This window comes from Talpa europaea (genome assembly GCF_964194135.1).
Source record: "Talpa europaea genome assembly, chromosome: 12".
NCBI lineage: Eukaryota > Metazoa > Chordata > Mammalia > Eulipotyphla > Talpidae > Talpa > Talpa europaea.
The window spans coordinates 70607648-70635492 of NC_140079.1; the positions used below are offsets into that span (position 1 = coordinate 70607648).

A 27845-nucleotide genomic window follows, 5' to 3' on the forward strand; every position below is an offset into this window, starting at 1 on the left:
GAAACCCGAGGAGCGGCCCCTCCATCCCCCCCCCCACCTCGCTCTCACACATACCTGACCCTCCATCCTCCAGGGTCTGGTTCAGCCTTGTCAGCAGTCAGGAAGGACCCCACTCTGATGAAGCCTGTCCCTAGGAGACCTCTGAGGGGGGGGTCAGTGTGGGAAGAGTGGCTGGCTCTACCTCGCGGTGGCCTTCCCTTAGCTGGCCGAGGCTGCTCTTCTTCCAGACCCTGTGCTGCCCTCCCTCAGCCGGAGCCAGGCAGCCAGCTGGTGAGGGGGACGGAGGAGCCAGCGGGTGGGCAGGAGAGAGGGCTCCTGGGCACCCTTCCGCCATCAGACAGGCTTTGGGAATAGCTTTCACCCCGGGGAGACTGCAGCAACCAGGAGCTCCATGGGGGCAGGTGCTTCACCTAAAGTTGGGGGGATTCCGAGATTCTAAGACCTCCACCACTTCAAGGTCACCCCAGAGAAGACCACCTTCCCTTCCCCAGAGGAGGCCTGTGCCCCATATGGCCCTTCCCAGTCACCTCTCTGGAGCGCAGACTGTGTTGTCAATGAAACAAGGTCTCTCACAGTGCACAGCTCTGGGATTCCATAAACTCATCTGAGAAACTGAAGCGGTTGGGGGCTGAGTCCCCCAACCAGCACCAGAGGTGGGGGCTCCTCTGTTCCTCTCTGCCCTTCCATTTCTCTGATCCTGACTTGACTTGTCCATAGGATCAAAATGGATTCCAGGATGGTGAGAGGCTGCAGGGGACAAGGCTGCTTGATTGTAACCCCTCTCAGCTGATATTCCCCTGCCTGCTCCCGTGGGTTCACGCAGGGAGGTCGCCGAAGTCCCCATGCTCAAAAATCAGACAGACACATCGGCAGACGAGAGCTGTTCAACATTTATTTCTGACCGGCTGCCTAGCAAGACAGTGCCCTCTCCACCCGGGCCCTTGGCTGCAGGCTCACCACCACTGCCTGCCCCTGGTGCCCCCATCTCAGCCCAGAGCGGCTGGCTCTCATCCAAGGTCAATCCTCCTAAGTTCTCCTGGTCCAGCTCACATGCCCTCTCCGTTGTCAGTGCAGACCCATACCCCCAGACCCCTCCTGAATCCCGGTGTTCACATGGAGCTTTCGCTGCTGAATCTAGTAGTAGGTCTCCAACTCCAGCCAGCCTGCCAGAGAAGGGACCAGCGTGAATTGGAGAGAGCTGGGGGCGGACAGGTGGCTTGGGGGAATGAGAGCAAGGGGTAGCAGAGGGCAGGGAGCATGGCAATAGGGAGCATGGGAGAAGGCGCAGGATGGGCACAAGGGGAGACACAGGGCAGAGGGTGGCGGCCTCACCACCAGGACGCATCCGGATGATGAGTTTCCTGATTTCATCATAGATGAAGATGAGGACGCTGTAGGGGAGGGCGCAGCACCACCATAATATCCTGCAGGAGAAGGAGAGCTGTCAGTGGGAGGAGCTGTGGGGCAGGGGTAGGAGAGGGGCCGGTGCAGAGGGAGCACAGGGCGAGTGTGTGCCTATTGTGCTCACTGGGTGCCGGGCTGTGCTGGGTGCAGCGGGGTGGTGGGGGGGGCAAGCGGTCTTGGAGGAGGGCAGAGCCTGAGCTGTGGGGTAAAGGCCCACGGCAGCAGCAAGGGAAGCAATGATAATGGACTGTGAGAAGTGTGGTGTTGGGGGTACCCACAGTGCTCAATGGAGGTCACATGGGGTTGATAAGGGGACCCACCTACATCCTAGGCACTCCAGGCCTCTCCCCCACAAAGGAGAGGTCAGAGCAGGATGGGTCTGAGACTAGAGCCACGGCAGCTTTCGCCAGGGGACATACACTCTCCTCTCATTGCAAAGGAGAGGATGGTGTTCCCTGCCTGATGCTCTTCTATAATTTGAAAACAGGAAGATGACCCCGGAGGGGCTGACCCAGAACCACATCTGTGTCTTGGACGGTCTAGGCCATCTCGGCCTGGACCAGTGTTGCCCTATAGACATATATAATGAACAATCTTTGTTAGCAACCACATTAAAGAAAGTAAAAACAAATAAGCAAAAACAGGTGCTATTAATGTTAATAATATATTTTATTTAACTGATTAAAAGATATTACCATCTCAACATGTAATTGATATACTGAGATTGTTAACATTCTTCTTTGTAATCCTGTCTTCGAAACCCAGTGAGTATTTTACACTGACAGCCCATCTCAACTCAGACATTAACTTTTCGATGGTTAAAGAGAAATGTAGTCTGACCCAACAACAAGGCATTTAATATAATAGTTGACACAGCTTTCATTTTTATTTTTAAATTAACTAAAATATCAAATTCAGTTCCTTAGTCTCACTCTCCAGACTTTAAGAGCTCAGTAACCACCTAAGTGCAGCAGCTTTAGGACTGGACGACACAGGGCTAGGCCATGGTTCGTGGCACACACAAACACACACACACATACACACACACCCCAAAAGACACACGCACGTAGTCACCACTCAACAGCAGCCTTTAGTGTTTACTCTGGCCGTGTTGGGTCCTGGGTAAATAACCACGATGACAGATGGTCTTGGTTTTCAAGGAGCTCAGGGGAAAGAGGACACATAAACACACAAAATAAACAGTCTCAACATTAGGTGAGGAGTTTTGTGGTCAAGACACACACAGAGGGTTTGGGAGCACGGTTTATACTCAGCTGCACTTACCAGCCCTTTATGTTGACATCAGCAGCAGCAACTATAGTCACTACCAACAGAGCCCCCACCCCACTCGAGCTCTGCTCTGCTCACCACCTGCGGGTGTGCATAACAAAGACTTCACCGGGGGGGCCTGAGGCTCAGCATGTAATGTCCTTGTCCAAGTGCCCAGGAGACTGGAAATTCAAACCTGAGATTGTCACTATCTAAGGCGGAGCTGTGTCTCTTATTAAACATTAATTGAGCACCTGCATTGGACAGAGCATCATGCAAATCGCAGCAAGGCAGAGGATAAGTGTGCGTACCCACAGAGCATGCGTGGGAGGGGCGTGCCCTAAGCTGGTGGTGAAGTTGGGGTGGGAATTTTGCTTTTTCTCTGTCAATTTTAAATAGAATTTTTTTTCACAACAAACACACACTAAGGGAAAAACAAACCAAAACAAAAAGACACTAAAACTAGACTTGGGGCTTGAATCAAACAAGGTGCCAGACAATAAAAATCTCAGTGGCCTGCTTGCTCAGGGGCACATGGACACCTATTTGCTTTGTACCTGCACAGATGCGGCTATTTTATGATTGTTTTCAGCTCCAAGCAATCAGCAGCTACACTACACATCGTCATCAAGAGGGAGTCGCTGTTGGGCACCGGGGAGTCTGCCACCTCTGTGTCTGGCGGGTTGCATCACATCAGAGGCACAGTCCTAACCCTCCCTAAATAGAGTGCCTTTGTGGAAGCAGATGAAGCCCCTCCGTGTCCATGGCTGAGGGTAGTCTCACCATCATGCCCCAGCTGTGACTTTCCTGTCAAACTCGCCATCCCCTCACTGTTCTCACTGTGCCCCCAAGAACCCCCGCACCCCACACCCCTTCCTTACTCACTTGAGCGGGTACATTCGCAGGGCCTTGTCCATGCCTGGAGTGTAGGACAGTAAAGCAGCTAGTAGAGTCTCCTCCAGGAGCCCGAGGATCAGGATCTTGTTTCTTGGAAGAAAGGGGGTTAAAGGTGTTTGGAGATGGGGTGGGAAAGAAGAAGGGTCAGAGCTGGGGGAGGTTGGCGTGCTGAAGGGCGCTCACTTCATGCCCTGCTGGAAGACGGAGTTGCGGCGGGTCTTGCAGATGATGAGGTCGGCCCACTGCACCACCACGATGCTCACGAAGAAGGCTGTGTGGCATGTCATCTCCACCACCTTCCGCTGCTCGTAGGTCTGGGGCAGGGGATGGGAATGGCAGAGTCAGGGGGGATGTAGGTACCGCTGAAGGCTACTTCCCTCTCTGGCTTCCCACCCCTGCCCCCCAAGGTCGGGTTAGGGCCCTTCTGTAGGTTGCCACACCCCTGAGCACATCCCCTTGCCCCAGCATTTTCAGGTTGCTCTGTGAGCTCATGTGTTTTCTTAACCTGATTGAAGCTCCTTCGGGCCAGAACCTCATCTTGCTTATCTTTGTGCCCCTTTCCTGTGGTTCATTCATTGAACACATGCAGTATGACCCAATACATAATGGCTAAAGTGGCACAAAGGGCAGTGTGGAGAAGGTGGGCTTGGAGAGGAGAGTAAGGAAATAGTCAAGAAGGAAGGTGGGGCCAGAGGGAATGTGGATGCAGGGGGAGGAGAGCCAGAGGATGTGTCCAGAAATCATCTCGCATCCATCCATCCATCCATCCATCCATCCATCCATCCATTCATCCATCTATCCATCCATTCATTCTTTCTTTTCTTAAAAAAAGATTTATTTATTTATGCATACAAGAGCTGGGGTACAGGCCAGAGTTGCAGGGAGAGATGATCCACAGAGACAGAGTGGGGAACAGAACAGGCAGACTGACTGAAGTACACTGCTGAGGGGAGCAGCAGGCGAGTCAGGAGAGTTCTCCCGCGCCATGTGGGTTGCTCCCTGGCCGACCGGGGGATCGAACTCGTGCTGCAGAGGCTGTGTATTGCTTCATAGTGCGGTGCTTAACCCCTTGCCCCACCAGGGAGGCCCCCCTCCATTCTTTCATTCACATAGGATCATTTAGAGGGCCTGGGAGAGGGATAACTCTGCTAATTATGTCAGTACTGTACGTCCTTGAACAAAACAAGGTACCAGACAAGAAAAATTTCAGTGGCCTACTCGTTCATAAACACATGGTAATATATTTGCATTCATATGCCGGAATCAGCTGTGCATAGATGAGGCTATTTTTATGATTTCTTCAGCTCTGAGCAATGTGTCTTTGTACAGCCACACTAAGCATCATTAAAACAGATGCCGTAGAGATCTGAGAAGGGATCTCAGAGAGAGACCCCAGGGGCTACGGGAACACGGATAACTATGAGAACACAGACGCATGAGACTGGAGGGAAAATAGCCATGTTTTAAAACATAGAAGGGCAGGCTTATAAATGACTTGTAGATTGGATGAGGAATGTGAAAATAGGTACGACTGAGAGTAAGGAGCTACTGCCTGTCATACCTCAGGCCAAGTTTGTTTTTGATGGAATATATGGATATTTATATTCTATTTAGATTCATTTTGCAAATTCATTTATAAAGCAGTGTGTCCACTGCTTCTTGGCAGTGGAGAGCTGGAACCAAGATGTGACCCTAAAAAGGACTTGAGCTGATGATGGATGTGTTGATGGACTGCAAGATGAAGAGGACCCTGGGTGCCACTGGGTCGAAGCAATGTTGGTGGCTGGGAACATTGGCATCTGCTGGACTCGTGAGTCTCAGCTGGTGGAAGCCAAGTGTATATGAGGGGTATCTTCCCAACAACCCCGGTTTTAACATACTTTTGAAAATTTGCATTTAGCTTGCTTTGGAGGCACTATGGTGACGAGGGAAAGAGCTGGGCAGGAATCTGCTCAGAATTCTTGTCCAATTCTTTTGGGGACCCACTGTGGGACTTTGAGGAAGTCACTAAATCATTCCAGTCCATTTCCTCATTATAAAATGATACTAGGCTGTGTGTCCTCCATTCCAGCAATAATTGGTATCACATCTCTCACTGTCTGAGAAATGGAGACAGGAATGTTCACAGATACAAAAAAAGCCTACTGACTCAAATTCTTGAACACATGGTGTTGGTCAGAGGACTTGGAGCCTCATTCCGCTTGGGTGTTTGGAGAGACTACTACAGAGAGGCATCCTCTAGGTTTAAAGAGTTTAGAATGATGAGAAAGGGATAAATGAAGAAAGCAGACTTTCAGATTTAAAAGTGTATTATGTGAACTCCATGGAGGGAGGCAACGTAATAGACGAGAGGACCCAGCTCTTGGTCCTAGAGGCATGATGGTTGGAACCTGGTAAAACAGAAATCAGCCCCCAGAGGTTGATTGACAAAGACTTCCAGGTGCAGGGGGCCAAAAAGATCTAGGAAGGAAAGGACAGACAATGGACAGTAGGAAGGAATAGAAGTGAAGTCGTTGCAAATAAAGAGAAGAGTACCAGCTGATGAGACTGGAGACAGGGCAAACATGGAGGGAGTAAACTCATGGGTCTGGTGCCTCCTGACTCTCACTCTTTGGAAATGTACTAACCCCACTCTTCCCTGTCATGTCTTCATGCTCATCAGCCATTCTCGCTACTCTGACCCAACTCACCCACTGCTGCCCGTAGCTGTCCTCCAGGTCACCCAAATACCGATTTTCCCAGTCCAGACGGATGCCCAGAAGATCAAAGGGCTTGAAACCATTTTCAGCCAGGATCACAAAGTAGGTGAAGAATCCAGCCAGAGCCTGGATCACCCCTATGAGTGTGAGAGTCACAGAACAGGGAAGTGGTTCAGAGAAGGATGTCGAGAAGCAGGTGGTAGAGGGGTGGTGGCCAGGGCTTGCTTCTAACTAGTTGGCGTGTGTCTGAGCAGTAATGCTGAGGGTGCCTGTCCTCAGGGATCCCATCCCCTCCTCTCTGTAGCACCTACCTCCAAGTCTTGACATTTTTTTTCTGAACTCTAACCTAGTGAGTCCTCTTTGAGGATTCTTTGGACTCTTTCAACCTGAAAGGGCCTTGGAGGGATTCATTCCCTCGCCCACTGAGTGAGTGCATGACTCCTCAGTGTCCTGGCTCTGACGTCAGATGCTTGTCAAGTGCCAGTCCCTGACACACACATCTCCCCTTCCTGTGCCTTACTCAAAGCCTCTGACCCCTTGCCTGGGTCACGGTGACAGCTGACTTTTTGCATGTTACCTACAGAGCTATGCACCATGTCGAGGCTGGGATCCTTACAAAAACACATTTCCCAAGTGGGAAGATATGAATGTGAATACTCTGGTGTCACCCAGGGTCATACAGGTAGCAGTGGAGAGACCAGGATCAAACCCAGGTCTGCCTGTCAAACATGCCTGTCCTGTGCGCTTCCTCTGCTAGATGTTGGGATGTGGGCCTCCCCATGTCTCCCCTCCCCAGACCCCTCCTTGTCCATCCTTCATCTTCTTCTTGAAATACCTCATTGCACCTGGCAACTCAAGAACAATACTTCCTAATGGCTCTCAAGTGGCATTCAAGGCTGGACCCAGGGAAATGCTATTTATGCCTAGCGCCTTACTTTCCACCGCTGCTTCATCAGGAGTAAGGGCCCCACTCAGTGGACTGATTTACTTTCCAACAATGAGGCCCTGGGAGCTGTCTGTCTTCCGCTACCCTCTCCTCTGAGCCTTGTCCTCCAACAACTAGTTTTGGTCCTGTTCCTCCAGAGCCCTCGCTGACCACCCTTGAGTATGGACAGTCTGCCGCTTTGTGCTCCTGCAGTTGGTCCTGTCCACACTCTTTATCTGCACTTGGGAAGAAGCTGCTGTTACACGTATGTTTATTCTATCTTGACTGGAGTCTTAAGTCAAGGGCAGGTGAGAGATGAGTGGTTCTTTGTGGTCCCAGGAACTAGCAGTTTGACATTAAGAAAATCTCTCCCCTGGATCTGGCTCCAATACCTAGCAGGAGCAGCCTGTCCCACCCACCCCTTCCCTCGGACCGCACCGATCTGTCCGTAGGCCATGCCAATGAGGCGGTGGTTCACCAGATAATCACACGCAGGATTCCGTGGGCTCCTCTTCATGATGTCGCTCTCGGCTGACTCATAAGCCAAGGAGATGGCAGGGACCTGGCGGACAGGAGTGACAGGGACACAGAGTTCGCAGGGACGCTCAGCCCCCTCCCTGATGCCAACTACTCCTGCTCCTTCATCATCTCCCAGGCGCTCCCATACTGGGTCCCAGTTTGGGTCTCACCATGTCCGTGCCCAGGTCAATGCAGAGGATGGTTATGGTGCCCAGGGGCAGCGGGATGCTGAGGACCACGAAAAGCAGGAAGGGGGTGATCTCGGGGATGTTGCTAGTCAGCGTGTACGCAATAGATTTCTTCAGGTTGTCAAAGATGAGGCGGCCTGGGGAGGACAGCCAATCTTCTGTGAGGAACAGAGAGGACACACCTCCCACAAACCAGCTCCCAGACGCTACTGCACAGTGTCATGGTCAAAGAAAGGTCTGGAGTTCCCAGGCCTTGGCGGTCTCAGTTCTGCTTCTAAATTGTGTGAATACTAATTAGAGCTCTGGTTTATTAGCATGCTTTAAGTGTGGACTCTTTGTTCTTGGATTCAACAAGGCCAATGTCATCTGATCTCTGAAAATTAAGCAGGGTTGGGCCTGGCCAGTCCTTACAGCTGTCTGAGAATGCTAATATAAAAGCTACTAGGAGACGAAGCAGAAGTGGAAAGAGCCTGGACTTGTTCCAACCCCAGGTTCTCCACCAGCGCTCGTGCCTGAGGCCTCCCCACCTTTGCTCTCCATTCCCCTGTTCTCCTTTCAGAAGGCTGAGTCCTTCCCTGAAGGCCCTTCAAAAAAATGGTAATCCCTCCAGCACTCCCTGCTTTGTGTCTTTCCCATTGCACTTAGCTTCTTTTAATATACTACATGATTTGCTTTATTGTCTGTGTCTCTCCACTAGGAATTAAATTACAGGATCTGCCTCTTTGTTCCTGGGACAGTGCCTGGGCACATATTTGGTATTCAAAAAAGTTCACTGAATTGAGTGGATACCAAAAACTGAGCAAGTGTCAAGACCACACTAGGTCTTGTTGCATGGGAGCTATTAGTATTATGTGGACTGTCAAGGTTTTTAGTGAGACAGCTCCAGGCAGACAGCAGGGAGCCTAGTTGCAGGATTCTGGAGTCCCCCTATTCACCAGTGGATGTTGTCTTCAGAATTCTCGCGGAAATAGGCTTAATTTGGCATGTGCGGTCAGCCCGTAGAGCAGGCTCTGACTGCTTTGGGTATGTTATTCAGGCAGCAGCTTCCCAGGGGCCTCCTGAGACTGTGGGTACCCCAGGGGGTGGCTACAACTTCGAACTTTCTCCACCCACTGCAATTCCCCAGAGAGAGAAAGACGATACTGTGCTATCCAGAGTCCCAGAGTTGCAGTCCCTTAACCAAGCGGCTCCCAGCGGTGCTAGCATTCTAAGTGCCAGCTGAATCTAATTTGCACGATTTTGTCTTACGGTGAATTTTTTTTCCAGTCTGTAGAGACTCATGCAGGTTGGATGATGGCCTAATGGAATGGGAGCACGTACACAAGACCCACCTGAGTTTGATGATCCAAACCCACCCGCTGCCCCTCCTCACCCTCCTCCACGCCTGTGACGATGGAGGCGAAGTTGTCGTCCAGGAGGATCATGTCGGCCGCCTTCTTGGAGACATCAGAGCCCGCGATGCCCATGGCAATGCCAATGTCAGCCTTCTTCAGCGCAGGGGAGTCGTTCACTCCATCTCCGGTCACCGCCACAATGGCTCCCTGGGAGAAGCCAGAGGGATGAAACCCCATGTCAGATGCAGAACCCATCCCAAAGAGCAGCTCGACCCCACTCCCTGGTTCTTGAAACGATCACGTGAGATTTAGGCCTCTTGGTTTTTCCTTCTCCCAGTCCTCCTGAGATACCAAGGCTCTTGAGACTCCACGCTGATGCCCACCTTAGGATTCAACAAATACACTCTCTGGAACCCCCTCAACCTGCCTTGTACACCCCTCTGCATGGTTTGGGACCTGGCTATGCCCAGGACTCCTGCCAAAGTCCCAAGTGTTCCTGATGCCCTCACCAGCCGCTGACAGCCCTCCACGATGATGAGCTTCTGCTGCGGGGACGTCCTGGCGAACACGATCTCCTTGTAGTTCTGGAGGACCTCGTCCAGCTGCTCTGAGTTCATGTCCCTTAGCTCTGAGCCGTGTATCACAATGGCAGAGACATTACTTCAGGGAAAGAATTCAAAGGCTCATTGGAAGTGTAGAGAACTCACGGGCTCTGCTGCCTTCCAGCCAACCTTTACTGAAACCCCCTGGTTTCCGTTTTCAACCCAGGGGCCTTACTGTCCCTCATCATGCCCACTCCCCAGTGACCATACCTCCTGTTCTCTACCTTTTTCATTGTCTTTCTTCTTCCTCTGAACCTCGTCCCCCGCCCCCACGCCACCACACATACACACTATAGCTGACTTGGCCACTTTCTTGTATGTTTTCTTTTGTAGCAAGTAAACCCTGACTCCCTGCCTTCTGTATAGGAGCCTCCAAGAACTTCCCTAAAGGACCTGGTTGGGGTAAGTCAAGAAGTAGGGGAAAAAGGCAGATCTGTGTGCTCATCACCTCCTGTCGACCTCATGGACTGGGATCTTGAGCTGTTTTGCAATGGAGTCTGCTGTCTCGGCACCTTCTGAGATGATGCCCACACCTTTGGCAATGGCCTTGGCTGTAATGGGATGGTCCCCTGTTACCATAATCACCTGATTGAGAGGACAGGGAAGAGGGCAGAGTTATCTTTGGAGAAGTCCTGGATCCTTCAAGAACTAACAGATCTCTGCTTTCATTCCACAGGGAGAGGTAGTAACTCATTTCCAACAACACATCCTATAGATCAACTCTTGGGAGTGTATGAGGACAACTTAGGTTCTAGGTTTCCCAGGAATAAGTCAGGAATTTGGGTGTATTACTATATTCAGAATTTAATTGCCCCAGAAGCTATTCTGCTTCATTAAATGCAAAGACAGAAACTCCTACACATAGGACAGGTGGTAATGAAGGAACATCTGGAATAATCCTTCTGCCTAGCAAAGTGTCACCTAGGTTGGTACATAGCGGTCTTCATTCCACCTATCTGCCTCCTCCTCTTCCCCCGCCCCCCTCACCCATGAGTTTCAACCCCTTCTTGGATATCTGGTACCAGCCCTAGTCCTAGCTGTTCCCACCCCAAGGTTGGGGCCTGTGCTCTGTGCTTCCTGATGTGTGTGCTTTCCTTTCTTTTCTCCTAGTACTTCTCACATCTCCGGTGAGGGCTTGTCTGTCCCCCCAGGGCCCCAGGGCTCCTGGGGAGGCTGTGTCTGGACTCTTTGTTCATTTTCCTGTCCAGCACTTGGCAATTCCTTGACAAGCAACTGTCAAATTTAGGGATGGTCACTTCCTAGAGCCATGTCCACGTTCTGTAAGTGCCCTCCAAGCAGGTTTTTGGCTCTGACTGGAGGGAGAAGGAGACTCCTTGACTATGACTGAACCATCCAAGTGCTGGGGAGCAGTCCCTGAGAAGGCCAATCTGTTCTCTTTCAGAGCCTGAAGGAGCTTGAGCCTCGCCCCCACAGCAGAGCCTAACAACCTATGTCAGCGTCCATGAAGTTGCCTGGTGCATGCGGGGTGTGGGCCCTCCTCCATTTTGGCCTGGGGGGCATGGAGGATGGTGAAGCTCTGGAGGGAACTGCACAGAAGATGAGGAGGTTCAGATGTGGCTCAGACCAAGCCCCCAGAGAGGCCTGATGTGCCCACTGCCCTGAAAGCTGCCCCTCCCAGGCTCATCAGTGGAGACTGGGGCCTAGCACAGGAGTGGTGCCATCCTGACCCACTCCCGGTACCTAGCCGGTGTGGCCATCCAAATGTTCCATGCCAGTTTCTGGCAGTGCCACCTTCACACCATGCTGGAGAAATAAAACACAGCCCATCCTCCCAAGAGTGAGTTCCAGGGCTCCAACTCAGCACCCCAAACTGCATATGTATAATGGGAGCCAGCTCTACAGAGAATGACTCCCTTTGAGGTAAAGGGCATCTAGTGGTTTCTGGAATTTGCCAAGTACTAAAGGAATTTCGTTTTCAACCTCTTGGTGCTGACTCTGCTTCTGACATCCCCATGCAGCCCTGCAAACTGTCCCCTTGTGACCTTGAACCCTTGTTCCCCAGGTCAGCCCTGTGAGAGAAACACCCAGTGATGTGATGTGGCTGTGGGCTGCTACTGGGCTGCAGCTCCTGGAGGAAGCCAGTTCATAGCACCAGCCAAGTAGCTTCACGCTCCTGAAAGCCTCAGATAGTGGCAAATATAATGGGATTATTGTATTTAAATTTCTAAAATCACACTTACTCCAAAGGCCTGAGCACCGGCTCTGCCTGGGAAATAGCCCCCCACCCCCCAACCTTCATTTCCTTGTGAGCCCTTTATGCGCTGTCTCAGTATCACTGTGGAGGCAGCTCTGGAAGGACCTGCCTTACAGGACACTGTATGTCCACAGCCCATTCTGTTGCCCTTGATGCATGACATCTTCTCTATAGGGAAGAGAGTGATTCAAAATCACCAACTTTGCCAGATTTCTGTCAGTTGAGGTTCCAGAAAGAGTAAGAAATTGTTGCGAGACCCATGAACTCTGTGCCTGGCTCAGAAAGTTCCTTCTGCACGAGTGACCTGCTCCAGACCACTGAGGATTGCCTTAGACCACCTGGGCCATTCTGCTCAGTCATGACTGTACCTTGATCTGTCGGTGTCCTGGCCTGAGCCAACTGTGTCCCCATCTGGGCGCCCCTACCTGCAGGCACATCTTCTTCTTGTTTTTTTTTAAAGATTTATTTTTTTTTTTTAATACAAGAGCTGGGGTACAGGCCAGAGGCACGAGAGGGTGAGAGGATTCACCAGAGACAGGTGGGGAGCAGAACAGGCAGACAGACCAAAAGCACTGCTGAGGTGAGCAGCAGGTGCTACAGGAGAGGTCTGCTGCGCCATGTGGCAATCTCCCTGGCTGGCCGGGAATCGAACCCCTGCTGCAGAAGCTGTGGACAGCTTCACAGCGCTGTGCTCAACCAGCTGTGCAACCGGGGAGGCCCTACATCTTCTTGTTAAAGGGACCATCAGTTCTCAGATGAGAACTGTCCCAGTGGGCAGCCCATACCCACACACTGTTCCTCACCCTGGCAGCCCACCTCACAGCTCAGAAAATTCAAGTGAACCTCTTTCTTCACCATGTGACGGAGCTTCTAGGACCATGCAGGGGGATCCAGACAACCCTGCCAGCCTGTGGATGTGTTATAACAAGGCTCTCCCCAAACATCTCATGGTCATTAGGGGATTCACTGGGAATAATGCCCTACATCTATCCCTGGGCTCCTGCTCACTGGCCAATTGTTGAACTTAGGGAGCAGTCTGCCCCAGTTCTAACAGAGAGCACCTAGTTCTCATGAAATGCCTCCAATGACGCCCCACACCACCCCTAACTAACCTCCCCCCAGTCCAAGAATATCATGTGTGAGCTGGAAGGTGTCAATATCTGATCTATGAAGATGTATGAGTCTTAGGTTTTGAGCTGGGAAGCGTGGGATACAGAACTTCTCAAAATGAGGGCAAGTCTGCAGCTGTCATCCCAGGAAGTCCAAGGTCCACCCAACCCCAGGGGAGTCCCCACCCTGGGTTTGCTCTGCAGCTGCATTGTGCTCTTCAACCACGCGCTTCAATTTCTCCCTTTCATTCCTGCACATGGAGCTGTGGGCAGCTGCTCACTGAGTCTTACTCACTGAGGGCCAACTCTCAGTCTCTCATCTCTCCTGCTCCAGACCCTCGCCCACTGGGCTTTCCTCTCTCGCTCCTTCCCAGAGGTATTTAGACACAGCGTCTTCCACCCCTTCTGCTCTCCACTGCTCCTAGCAAGCAGCAGCCCAGCAGCTGCTGGAGCACCGGGAACGGTTAGCTAGGCTGTGTCTGCAGCTACTGAGCCAGGACTTGCCTCTAGGTCTTTCCGCGACATTAGTGTGAGAAGCACTCCTAGCGCACTGGAATCTCTAGGAAAGCTTTAAAAATGCCTCACCCTGACAGTTTCTCATTTGATAGGTCTGGGTGTGGCTTAGGCATCCGATTTGAAGCTCCCTGATGATTCTAATATTTAATGCAAGACAGGATACGAAATACAGAGGGAACCTATGAATAAACCTATTTTAATCTTAAGACTAAAAATGATAAACTCAAGGAAGCAGAAATAGATTAAACCAGATGATTAAACACCTAATCAGTGCAAGGCTTTCTACCGGGGCTTCACTTGGGACGGTGGAGGGGGGCCCTGGAACTGCCAGCTGCTTACCTTAATCCCTGCGCTACGACACTTGCCCACAGCTTCAGGCACTGCAGCTCTGGGAGGGTCGATCATGGACATGAGCCCCACGAAACAGAGGTTGTTCATGGGAAAGTTGACTTTATCTGTGTTAAAGTGGAATCCCTTGCAGAAAGTGTTGGACAGATTCAGGAAGCAGAACCCTGGAGACAGAAGAGGGGTCACGGTCACTTAGCTATCTGTCTACATCCCCATCCTGTGCATCCCGAATCCTAGATTTTTCACATTTCATCCCACAAATAATGACCATTTGATGCCATTCTCCCACAGCCCCTTACCTAGGACACGCTGGCCCAGGCCTCCCAGTTGCAAGTATACATTATGGAAGGCTTCCATCATTTCGTCATCCATTGGGTACTCCTGCCCATGTAGAAGGTAACTGGTGCAGAACTCCAAGATCTTCTCCGGAGCCCCCTTCATCAACAAGACATGGGCCTGGGAGCTGTCCTCCCGAAGATGGATGGACAGCTGGGGGAGGAGAGGAAGCATTGAAGAAGCAGGAGAGAGCAAGGCTCAGGCAGAGAAGCAAGGAACAGTAGAAACCGGAGGGTATGAATTATAGGCAGGCTGTTTCACACCCCCTATTCTGTGTCTCTTGACCCCAACATGACCCCTCCTGCAGTCAAATCTGACCCGTGAGGAGTCCAGTGTGTCTCCTTTCCAGGGAGCAAAATTGTTGGTGGGCTTGGAGGCAGTAGAGGGGTTTTCTGGGAGCCTCCCCCACTAATATCAGCCTCTAAGCTGGGAGGAGAAAGTTCTGTTGGATTTCCCAACCAATGTCATGGGTGTTCGGCTTTTTTTTTTTTTTTTGACTTGCGTGGAGGGAAAGGCACTCATTCTTTCCAGCCCAAGACTTTAACAGATTCCTGCCAACACAGAATTCCTTCCTGTCTGGTGAGGATACTAAGCGTCAGAAAAAAGTGGAGAGGAGTTTGCAGTTTGGGCCTTGGAGACCTATCTTGTCACACTGACTAAAGTCCAGTCCACACAAAAAACTGCACATCTGTTTCTCTAATTCTTACTTTTTAAGTGTTCAATGTGAAAATTTACGTTACTCAGTTTTTAAAAATCTCTATAGTTTTTCTTTATTATGTGTTTTTTTATTGTAATTACATGTTTTTTTCCCCTCATGATGAAAGCTTTTTAAGTTTTTTAGCAGATGCAAGCCTTTAAGGTCTACTCTCCTTGCAACTTACCAATATAAAAATACGGGGTGCATCCTGAATTTGTGCCATCCTGTGTGGGGGTTACACTAATCTCTGTTGTTGTTCCATGTTTAGTCTGTGAGCTGCTGAATGAGCATTGTTAGGCATTTTGAAAATCAAAATTGAATTTTGGGAGTCTCTCATTCCTTCTTGGTTAGCAATTTCTGAATGTCTGATCTTTACGGGAGCACATGAACTCGAAGAATTTCACCCCTGAGTAAATGGGGACACTCACGGAACCCAGACCGTGAGTTCTGTGGGAGAGGCCTAGGCCTGGGGATACTCCACCGGCCCCTCTTCCTAAGGCTCATATCCTTACTGGGAGGAAATGTTGGCCTTCCTTTTCCTCTCATAAAGCCCTGTCCCTCACTCAGCAGCTCTCCTTCCCCCATGCAGACCCCATGGCCCACCTCAGGGCCAGAAGTGCAGGCATGGGAGGGAGGGGGGAGTTGTTGACTAATGAAAGGACTCTGGGAAGTCTTCTTCATCAGAGAGACCCAATTTATGTCTTAACTGCCTTCTAGGTCTTTATCACATTTCACCGAAATAAATTCGAGAGCCAATGTATTTCTTCAGTCTTGTGAATCCACCTAATTCTGTGGTGGAGCGTCTCTAAGCAGCCACAGACAAGCCTCCCAGCAGCTGCCAATATGACCGTGCCAGCCCCACATACTCCACAGAGCACCCTGAGGCCTGCTGTCCCCGGCAGGTCGGCGCTGTCTGCTCTTTCTCTTTAGCGCCCCTCCTTGCCACCCGTGGGTCACCTCTGTTAAGGTGAGCTTTGCTCTTGGCTGGTGTTCTTTAGCTCAGGGGGACCGCAGGCCAGGGCAGTGTTCCTGGAGGCCCAGGTGATGAGCCTGCCCCCCCCCATCTCTCCTACTGTTGTGGGTTCTGTACCTGGTACTTGTTGGTGGAGTTGAAGGGGATCTCTGCTACCTTGGGGCTCCTCTCTCTCATCTCCTTCACGGAGCCGTAGGATTGCTCGATGAACTTGAGGAGGGCAGACTCGGAAGCGTCCCCCGTTGTCTCCCGCTGCCGGGATGAGTGGGGATGAGCTCACACATGTGAGCCTGAGGGTCAAGGCTGTGGCATCGGGACTTGCCCATGGTGACAAGCAGGGAGCTGGATGTGGAGGGGTTCCAGGGAAACCACAGAGAGCCAGTAAAGAGGCTTTGGGGGAGAGAGATGGTTATACTCTGGGCCCTGAAGGGCCCTCTGTTCCTCTGGGTCTCACACCTTAGCTATGGGGACTGACTCCTGATGTGCCTTGAAGTCCGCCCTGTTGCAGAGGCCAGCGATTCGGGCCAGGATAAACCAGGTAGGAGAGTCCTTGGGAAAAGTGTCTCCTGGGGAGGAAGACAAGACTTGGCTGGGGGTGGGAGAGTGCAAAACAGAAGTGATTCCCATTCCCATCCTGTTCTGTACCCCAATACTTTAGAGACACCATCTCTGTCCCCCATACCTCCCCTCTCTCCACACATGTTCTGGGACTTTCTCCTTGTCTGGACTCATCATGCTCTCTCAGGTCACTCAAGACACCCCCAATCCCTCTGCCCACAAATGTCACTAATTACTGGACTGATCTTCAGTGGTGTCGGCCTCATGTATGGTCTTGTCGAACCACAAGTTGGCGACAGTCATGCGGTTCTGGGTGAGGGTGCCCGTCTTGTCCGAGCAGATGGTGGACGTGGAGCCTAGCGTCTCCACTGCCTCCAGGTTCTTCACCAGGCAGTTCTTGCGTGCCATGCGCTTGGCCGTCAGTGTCAGACACACCTGTTGGGAGGGGAGAGACTCAATGGAGACAAGAGGTTAGCTACTCACACCACCCTGCATTTTGGAAATCCGATAGTTTTTTTTTTTTTTAAGATTTATTTATTTATGCACACAAGAACTTGGGTACAAGCCAGAGGTGTGGGGTGGGGGGGTGAGAGGATTCACTAGAGACAGGGTGGGGAACAGAACAGGCAGATCGATGGAAATACACTGCTGAAGGGAGCAGCGGGTGAAACAGGAGAGGTCTGCCGCGCCATGTAAGTAGCTCCCTAGCGGGGGATTGAACTCGTGCTGCAGTGGCTGCAGACAGCTTCATAGGTTGCATCTTAACCCCTGCACCACCAGGGAGGCCTGAAATCTGATAGTTTTTATTGCTACTGTAATTTTCTGTATTTATTTTCCTTTTGTGCCCACCTGGTCTTTATAGAGCCCATCTGTGGTTATAGCAAAGGAAATTAGAATGTGGTTGCGGTTCATGATTTATGGCAGAGTTTCAAAAAAGTGTGTGTTCCTCCACCAGAGCATCACAGAACAGGATCTCTATTCTTACCCCCACACCCAGAACCTGCCGCTGCCAGATCCTTTTGTCTTCCCTATACAGTACACTCTTCTTTGTTCAGTTCTGGCCACACCTCTCTCTCACACCCAGCCTTTCCAGGCATCACCCATGTTTGACTGTGGTATAAGGTGCCCGTGTAAAAGAGAGTCATACTGATAGTGTAAAGAATGGAGAGAACGATGGAATTGAGAAGGAATATGCTGTCTTGAAAAGGACTTGGGACATCATTTAACCAGAAAAAAAATTTTTTTAAAGATTTATTTATTTATGCATACAAGAACTCAGGTACAGGCCAGAAGTGCAGGGGGTGAGAGGATCCACCAGAGACAGAGTGGGGAGCAGAACAGGCAGACTAACTGAAATACACTGCTGAGGGGAGCAGCGGGCGAGACAGGAGATGCTGCTGCCCATGTGGGCCACCTCCCTGGCCGACCGGGGAATGAACTCGTGCTGCCAAGGCTGTGGATAGTCTCACAGTGCTATGCTTAACATGAACCCTTGCGCCACCAGGGAGGCCCTTAACCAGGAGATTTTTGTTGACTGTAAGTTATATTGACCATGAAGTCAGGTGTGTGGGAAGGTTGTTTTAAAATCAAATGTATGCATAAATAACTAAATCTTTAAAAAAATCAAATGAATTCTTAGGTTGTGGCTATATAAGTAGAGAATCATGATCTATTTACATATTTGCACCAATCCTGATGTTTTCGTGCTGGTACAGCCACACCTGAGTATTATTCTCATATCTATTTTAAGAAGGATGTTGATAAACTAGAAGCATGCCCCACGTAGGTGATTGGCGAGATAAGAATGGCTTACGGAATGGCTAAGAGAAAGGGTTATCTCCTCTCCCATCTGGACAGCTTGAGGAGACCTCAAGGCTACTGCCAAAATCTGAACAAAGTTGAGTTATTTTGTGTTTCTTCAGATGGGAAAATTGGGACCAAGCAGGGAATCATATTTCTGCTCAACAGTGAGATCTATTGATAAATAGAGCAATCCAAGAATGAAATAAGAGAAGACAAAAAGGGTGGGCTTCTCATCTCTGGAAATAATCGTCTCAGGTGGGTTTTATTCGGGATATTCTGCCTTGGCTGAAAGATTGAATTTATGTGGCCTTTGAAGTCCTTTCCAATAAGATTCTATAATTCTAAATTTACCTTCCTCCCTAAGCATGAATACATTGATGCCTGGAGACATTAAGTAACCTGGCTGTTCACCACTGATCTCTAAGAGAGGAACTCACTCCTGGTGACTTAGCATCTAATGCTTTCTGCATCACAATGTCTCATCAAAAAGAAAGAGAAGGCACCAGAAAACAGGGAAGGAGGAAGTCAATGCAATCTGAGAGCAAAATGACTTCACACCTGTGTAAGTGGCAGGAAAGCTCTGCACTTGGGAGGTTCAACATTCAACAACACAAGAGATAATCAGGACTTGCACTTCTTGGGGTGACTGCCAGGTGGCCACCCGCCCCCTGACCACTCACGGTGACAGTGGCCAGCAGCCCCTCGGGCACGTTGGCCACGATGATGCCGATAAGGAAGATGACCGCCTCCAGCCAGCTGTAGCCCAGGATGAGGGAGAGCACGAAGAAGGAGATGCCTAAGAAGACGGCCACGGAGGTGATCAGGTGGATGAAGTGCTCGATCTCAATTGAGATGGGTGACTGGACCATGGCCAGGCCCGAGGTCAGTGTGGCGATGCGGCCCATCACAGTGGCATCCCCCGTGGCGATCACAATGCCCCTGGCAGTTCCTGTGAACAAGGTGGGTATGAAGTGGGGAGACTGTTGGGTTTGGTTCCTACAGAGAGAAAGCTGTCAGTGGTCATTTACAAGGTGGGAAGTGAAGGCCTCTGAGAGGTATGATTTGTTCTAACATTTAGTTCATAGAAATACAGGGTCTTCCGGCCTGAAAAATCTGAAGTTACTTTGCACTTCTCCAGAGGTGACTGATTTTATGGCCTGTCTTCAAGTTCTTTTTCATATTTCGTCTACAGGTCTTCTGGGGGCCTTTGTGTTTCATTTCTTTTTTAAAAAAATATTAATTTTATTTATTTGTGCATACAAGAGCTGGGGTATAGGCCAGACATGTGGGGGGTGGGGGCGTAGGACGACTCACCAGAGACAGAGTGGGGAGCAGAGCAAGTGCATCTACTGAAATACACTGCTGAGGGGAGCAGCAGGCAAGACAGGAGAGGTCTGCTGCAACACGTGTGTTAGCTCCCTGGTCGGGGATCGAACTCGTGCTGCAGTGGCTGTGGATAGCTTCATAGTGCTGAGACTTAACCTCTTGGGTCACCAGGGAGGCCCCTTATGTGTATCTTATTTTGCCTTCACCAGCTGAGATAGTTTCTCGATACTCAGAAACAAGGGCTACCCCTCTGCTGTAGTCCTTTGTTCCAACATCCCCTAGTCCTTTTACCCAGTGGTCCTCAATCTGCCCCCTGCCATGAGACATTTGGCCATGTCTGGGCACATTTTTGGTTGTCACAACTGGGATGCGCGGGCTTGCTTTTGCTTCTGGTGGGTGGAGGCAGGGGATGCTGCTACATACCCTGCAATTTACAGGACCACCCTCCTTCCCAAGTGAACCATCCCATAAGTGTCAGAGGTGCCACTTAGGGAAATCTGGCTCTGACCAGAGCCCCTCCCTTCTTGCCGCCAGGGCCAGTGTGACCCCTGCTGGGTAGCATAAGCCATAGCAGCCAGGCCTCTGTGCTTCCTCACCGCCACCTGCCAGAGTTGGCAGGGAACATGCCATCATGTTTGCCTTTACACACACATGGTGCAGGCCACCCACCTGCATGGGTATGCGTGGATTGAGAAGGGCTGATGCTAGATGAAGTCAGACAGAGAAAGACAGACACCCTATGGTTTCACTCCTATGTGGAAGGTAAAGAAACAAATGAATCAACAAAACGAAGACTACAAGGAAAAGAATAGTGGTTACCAGAAAGAAAGGAGAAGGAAGGTAGGTAAACTGAGTAAGTGGGGTTGATTATCCAGTGATGGATGGAAACTAGACTTTGGGTGTGAGCGAGTGTAGTGTATACAGATGGTGATGTCGCTGTCTGCACACCTGCAGCCTATGTAGTGCTACAAACCCTGGCTACTTTGGAAAAAAAGTTCTTTGCTCAAAATAATTCTTCCTGCTTTACCATAATGGTTGAAATTCCTACCATTAAAGTCATATTCAGAATCACCCAGAAAAGCAACATGTTACAAAAATAGCACTTATTTTAGAATCTTTAGAAAGACTATGAGTTGTTCAACTTTCCATCTTAGGAGGTTTTGCCCTGGAGCAAGTTACTTAAAGGCCAAGACTCAGTTTCCTCAACTTTGAAATGAGATGAAAGCACCCACCAAGATGTGAGTGCTATCTGTTTTTTAAAAAGAGCTTGGAACACAGACTCCTAAGCACACACATATTCATCTCATTTCTTTCTTCACTTAGATGAATTTAGTGTCTGCAGAAAGACTATATAAAGTCACACGTATCATTCAGTAGAAGCAGCTTCTACAAACATTGTGACCCACAACAGCTAATCCATTACCAAGGTCACCTTCAGTTATGGATCTGCAGGCAGTATCCTGCTCAGATAGCAGATGGGCCAGGTCAAGGTTTTTTGGAGTATTCTAGAAATCTTCATTGTATCAGTGAGCATCAGACTGGTAACACGGGCATCACTGAGCTTTGTGAAAGGAAGATACTGAAATAATCCAGAAATATGAGAAGGTTTTATGTGGGGGGTAGAGTATAGCATCACCTCTATTTTGTGCCACTGTTAGTCTAGTGTTTCCTTTTTACTTCTGCTGCTAGACTTCCCCATGCTTGGAAAGACCAGATTAATAATTAATCCCAATGAGTTTTGAGACTGGGTGGGGACTAAGCCTCCCACATCCCAGGATAGACAGACTCCTTCTTGGGACTTCTCTATACTGCCAGAGAAATAGCTCAGACCCCATGAGCATACATGGGTACCCAAAGAGGGACCCTTGTACTGGCAGTCCTGTCAAGGTGCACTGTGATGAGTGCAGGAGGCAAGGGTCTAGGTCAAGATTAAAGCTATGCTACAAGCTTTCAAAGTGCAGAGAAATCCCTCAGCTCAACAGCCAATCATTTCTTCAACCTAGCACCACTCCCTTGCAACATGCTGCTTCAGTAGAAGCAACATCTTGGTTTGTTCTGGTCTCCTTTGAAGACGTCCTCCACTCTAGCTAGACCCTTATTGCGAACATGGAAAGCTACCACTTGTTTTCTTCCTGATGTGAAGCATATACCTTGCTGATTAAACAAACAAAACAACCCTACTTTGGAAAGACAAACCTGAGCAAATTTCTTCTTAAAATTTAATAATAGAAATCTAGTGTTTTGGAAGTTTGCTAGCTTGCAGCTTTCTGTTCAAATTATTTATCATCATACATATTTTATTTACTGGTTGGATTCTTCTTCAGTCTTTATGTTACTCTTATGCCTTAAGGTATTTTCAAAGGAAATGGTTCTACTACTAGAGAGGTCACTGGCAAGCTGGTCTCAGAGGCATGTCTGTGGCAAGAGCAAGGGCTTTGGTGTGGATCGGGACCCTCTTTCTTGCTGAGTTGTGCTCTTGGATACTGCACTGAATTTCTTTGAACCCAAGCCTTTCATGTGTAGGAGGGATGGTGTCTTTGTATAGCATTGTGAGTATCAGAGATATCTGTAGCACTAGACTAGACATTCAATTTTTTTAAAAAAGAATCTTTCTTACATACCGAAACATTATTCTTAAGCAAGAGTAATGTTTTTTTAAAATTTGTACATATATATGAACAATGATGTAATATATATATATATATTCAGGGCTGAATAATTTTCTTCCCTTTTGTTTATTTTCGGCTCACAGAGCATCATTTGTTCACTAGCTATATATATATATATATGGAGAAGGAGAGGTTGACATAATGACATAATGACATTGAGCCACTGTTACTTCTTTGGCCAGTGTCTCACAGTACAAGGATGTCTTAAATCCTAAGAGCAAAGCCAGAGAGTATGGCATGTCTGGTAATTCACATTCCAATGCCAATACCCTCTGTTGGAGTAGTAAGAGGCTGGGCTCACATTGGGAGAAGAACAGCCTAGCAGGGCTGAATAATTTTCCTCCCTTTTGTTTATTTCCAGCTCACAGAGCATCGTTTGTTCACTAGTTAGAATAGCTACAGCTAACAATTGTAAGGCGCTCACAATGCGTTAGGCCTTGTGCTAAACGTTTATATGTATTAGCTTAGTTCATCCACATACAAATCCATGGGGTAGCAACTTCTATCACTACTGAGCTGTGACCTTTTCTCTGAGGTCACAGAGCTCACAAGGGACAGGGAACTAGATGGTGTCCCACTGTCATCTGCGTTACTGCCTTTAGAAGACAGAACTTTCTCAAGATCTTTATGACAATCTCTGCCTTTGAATCTCAGTTCTCTGGGATGCGATATTCACCTTCCACGCAGTTGGTGGAGAAGAAGCAGATGTTGCTGGTCTCCAGGGGGTTCTCATGGGTGAACTCGGGGGAGCGGGTCTGGGGCTCCGACTCTCCAGTCAGGGATGAGTTGTCCACCTGGGATGGGAGGGAGGATGGGTGGTGAGCGTGGGCAAAAGGATTCATTTATGAAGGTGACATAGTGTTTTCTGCCCCCCGCCATTGTCATTACTGAAGAGCAGAGAGTGACGGGAATGGACACCCCGACGCCTCATTTGCCCTGACCACGCTGCACTTGTAACTTCTCCCAGTTCTGAATAGGATCATGCTTTCTCGAATTGCACTCAGGTCACTTGCAGCGCCTGAAGGTCATGATGGCCCCTCCCCTTGCTCCCTACACCCCTCACCTTAAATCCTTGTGCAGAGATGATCCGGATATCAGCGGGAACCCTGTCTCCCCCCTTCATCTCCACCAGGTCTCCCAATACCACATCTTCTACATTGATATGCATCTTCACTCCACCGCGAATGACCAGAGCTCGCTGTGGGAGATAGTGCAGGGTCATTTCCAAAGCGTTCTCCTTCTCCCTTCTTGCTCCTGGCCTGTCACTGCCTGTTCCCAGTCTTCTTCCTTCTGACACCCCTCTCACACACTGTTGCTCCTTTGTGAAGCTCTCACTTCGGCTGTCTGCCTCTCGTGACCACGATGCTCCTCCCACTAATATTTGGGGTCTCTCTCCACCCCTCACATAGGCTTGGCTAGAGGCTTGCTTTGGCCCATGGAATACTAACAAATGGAATAAAAGCAGAGACTTTAAAAAAAAAAAGTGTGTGTGTTGGTGCCTGCCCTGTTTTCACTGGGACTCCCTCTGCACTCACTGAGCAAGCCCAGCCAGCTTCCTAGAGGAAGAGAGATGGGAAGAGTAAGACTCACCATCCCACATCCCACCATCTCAACTCTCAGTCATGGCCCCACTCCTAAGAGCGAGGTCAGTCTGACCACACAGCGCCAGCCCAGGTCAGCCCAGAGGAAAGAACTGCCAGTCAGAGAAGTGTTTTGAGTCACTACATTTTGAGGTGGTTGGTTAGGCAGCAAGAGTTACCTGAGAGCCTACATACCCTGCTCACTCCACCAAAACGTTTCCCCCAAACTCTTACCCAAGGAAGGAATTAAGTTATGTTGATACCAAAGGGAGAAGAAACTCCTGGGCTGTGCTGCCAGAATATGATGGAGGGGCTGGGACATTCGGAGTCCTTTCCAAGTTTCCATTTCCAGCCCCGGGCCTAGGAACCTTATCCTGTTCCTGCCAGGTACTTAAAATGATCTTTTATTTGAAAATTATCTAAGCCCTCTGAAAAATGCCAAGAATAAAACTGTGCCAAGAACACCTGTATAACTTTTACCCAGATTTACATCCTATCCCTGCTGCTTTATCGTTGGTTCTCTCTCTACGTCTGTGTGTGTGTGCACACACAAGTGTGAACTGCTTTTCCCGAATCAGAGGAGGATGACCCACATACATCATAACTTCTCTCCTACATACTCCATGCACTGTCCCAAAAATTAGGAGAGTAGAGCGCCACAACACAGTTATCAGTCTCAGCACATTTCACATGAACATAATGCTGACAGCTACTGTTGGCATTCCGGTTTTGTCAGTTGGCCCGTAAGTCCTTTACAGTATTATTTTCTCCTCCAGCACAGGATCTAGTCTTGGGCCAGCTATTGCATTTAGTTGTCCTGTTTCTCTAATCTCCTCTAATCTGGAATGTTCATTCCTATGACTGTTGTCTTTAATGTCATCAACATGTGAAGAATCCAACCTCCCCAACCTCCTTTGTCCTTGTTCAAAAAATGGAATGCTTTTGTTTTAGGACTTCAGGTTATGCACCCTAGATTCAGATGATGCAATTTAGACATAGTTAGGAGTGTCTCCTCAGGACACTTTAAGACCCAACAGAGTACAAACTAAGGAAGCTCACCCCTGTCACCAAATTCACTCAGCAACCTCATCACAGGATTTAATTCTCCTGGGACTTAGCATTTGTGTATTTGGTCCCATTCTACACACTTCTCACTGGATCCTCTTGCTCTGGCCCTACCTGAGGCACCATGTTCTTGAAAGACTCCATGATCTTGGAGGTCTTGGCTTCCTGATAATAGGAGAAGCAGCCAGTGATGATAACCACAACAGCCAGGACAATGCCAAGGTACAGCTGGGGAGGGAGAGAAAGAACTTGGATAGTGAGAGACATGGGGAGTAAGGAGATGAGGGGATGAAAGTTCTGGGAATAGACTACAAAGTGCTTTGATGACTAGTGGGGAAGATAAGCTGAAGACTCTAAGTATCCGGGGGAACCATGCCTCTCAGGGAGCTGAATTGACAGCTTTCTAGATAAAAAGCTAGGGAAACCAGGAGGTTCCACAGCCCCCACTACCAAAGGTCTGGGCCAGAGGACCCAGGAGAAACAGAGGCACAACAGAGAGTAGGCTGAGCACACTCACATTATCTTTGACAGGATCTTCATTGAGGTAGAACTGGATGCTGTAGGCCAAGATGCAGAGGATGGCCCCTGTCCACAGCAGGAGGGAGAAGCCCTCAAACAGCTGTTTGCAGAATTTGAGCCATTCTGGAGTGGTGGGGGGTGGGGTGAGCATATTGGGTCCATCTCGATTTAAGATTTCCTCTGCTGTTTCGGGGCTGTGGCCCTGTGGGGCGTAGAAGCAGGGGTGGGTAGAGAATAGCCAAGAGAGATGTCAAAGGGGACTCCAGCTTCACACTCAAGACTGCCATTCATAGCCCAGATAGGTGTAGAGACCATGAAGCTCTCTGAAGTTCCATCTGGAAGTTTGTTTTTTTTTTTAAGGTTTATTTATTTATGCATACAAGAACTGGGGTACAGGACAGAGGTGATAGGGGGTGAGAGGATTCACCAGAGACAGAGTAGAGAACAGAACAGGCAGGTGTACTGAAATACACTGCTGAGGGGAGCAGCAGGCAAGTCAGGAAAGGTCTGTTGTGCCACTCCCTGGCCAGGGATCGAACTCGAACTGTAGTAGCTGCTGATTGCTTCATAGTGCTGACACTTAACACCTTGTGCCACCAGGGAGGGCCCCCCTCTGGAAGACTTACCAGATAAATGGATTTTTGCATGATGAAAGGGGTATCATTTAGCAGTTTGGCACTTAGCAGGGTGTCCTCAGGAGTTTTAGTTTATGGATTGACTCACACACCTTTTTTGGACACCTGGCTTGGGCCCAGTGCTAGGCTACCAAAGTGAGTAAGAACAGCCTCCACCCATGTGGATCTCAAACTCTGGTGGGAGATAAATACAGACAATTTACAACATATCATGCCAGGTCACAGCAACGATGAGAGGCAATGTTGATAACAAATGGACATTCACACATGGACCCTTTAACTTGGAAACAGAAAAGAGATACCAATCAGAGAGATACATGCATACATTATCAGTCTAGCCTTGTGTGTGATTTTTCCTCTAGATAAAAATGATAGCAGAAACTACCAGTAGACATTACAAACTCTCCTGAACCCTCATCAGCCACGCCCCAACCTTGAAAAAGACAACTTTAATTAAAAACAAGACAAGTCTCCTACGCTCCTCCAGGCTACCAGATGTTTGCCTCTAGCCCCTCCAATGAAGAAATTCTAGAACTAAGAAAAACTTACATTTGGAAGACTTTGATGTTTTTATTGTTGTTGTTGTATTAGTGGCCATGGCTGCAGCAGCAGCAGCACTAGTAGTAGTAATAGTGGTGATATCCATTTTTATAGTTAAACCAGTGGTCCCCAAAGCATGGTCTGAGTTTTGAGACTTTTTCAGGGAGTCCACAGGGCCAAACAATGTTCCTAATAATACTAAATCATTTTTTCTCTTTTTCTCTTGCGTGTACATTGGAATTTTCCAGAAACAATATGACAGATTTTATACTGAAAATACTGAGAATCCAGTTGTCTTCTATCAACAAGCTAGACATTAAAGAGGCTTACAAAAACATGAAATGCTTTTTTTGTTCTGAAAAACAATTGTCATAAAATGTTATCTATACTAGTATATAGTGAGTTTACTCTTATGTTTTTTAATGAATTTAGAAATATTTTTTAATTTCTCAACTTCAATTTCCTGGGCAGTAAACATAGAGAGATGTAAGCCCATAAGAAAGGCTCTTTGGTCCTTGACTGTTGGTGAGAGTGTAACACGGGGGGACCACGGTTCAAGCAGCGCTGCCCTAAATCAGCCTCGCTCTCTCACCTAGTCCTAAACTCTGACAAGGTGACACCGTCATCTTTCCCAGGTGTGTCCTGCGGGCGGGCTGCAGATGTAAGGACCCACACCTTACAGTTGAGCAGTTTGATGCCTGTGCCCCCACCACGCCCACCGACTGTTGTTCTGGGGAACACTCAGCCTCCCCAAACTCACTGTTGTCAGGTCCACAGAGTACTTGGTGCTCAGCTCTTCCAGGGTCAACTTGTGGTCATCCTGAGGGGACAGCAGAGTCATGAGGGGCAAGTGGTGGCCCTGGGTCATTGAGGGGGGCATTTTGGGGAAGAGGGAGACTCTGGCCTGGGTGGTAAGTTCTTAGGCTTCGATGAAAAGGCTGAGGGTTGAAGGGTGTTTCCAGAGGACTTGTCACATCATCCCGGGTTCCTCACCATGTCCGCCTCCTTCTTCAGCTCCTCCAGTTCTGCCTTATTTCTTTTCTTCTTCTTCACAACTCTTCTCCGAGTCATTCTCAGCCCCTTTTTGGATCTTGGGTTTGGATTCTGCCCAGGAGCCAT

At 49.2% G+C, this 27845-nt stretch overlaps 1 protein-coding gene across 1 annotated transcript; it reads right to left on the reverse strand.

The window, feature by feature from the left end:
* Window positions 1–1134: 1134 nt before the first annotated feature.
* LOC311181662 (sodium/potassium-transporting ATPase subunit alpha-4-like) lies at window positions 1135–27845 on the reverse strand (the record flags this gene model as incomplete). The annotated part of the gene is made up of 22 exons (XM_084250104.1): window positions 1135–1163; window positions 1333–1424; window positions 3559–3660; window positions 3754–3884; window positions 6261–6406; window positions 7633–7756; window positions 7884–8038; window positions 9274–9442; window positions 9745–9895; window positions 10286–10422; window positions 14017–14189; window positions 14325–14514; window positions 16149–16283; window positions 16488–16597; window positions 16826–17024; window positions 19073–19341; window positions 23064–23181; window positions 23451–23585; window positions 25147–25260; window positions 25550–25753; window positions 27487–27546; window positions 27720–27845. The coding sequence occupies 22 exons, from the start codon at window positions 27843–27845 to the stop codon at window positions 1135–1137; spliced, it is 3069 nt and encodes a 1022-aa protein (XP_084106230.1).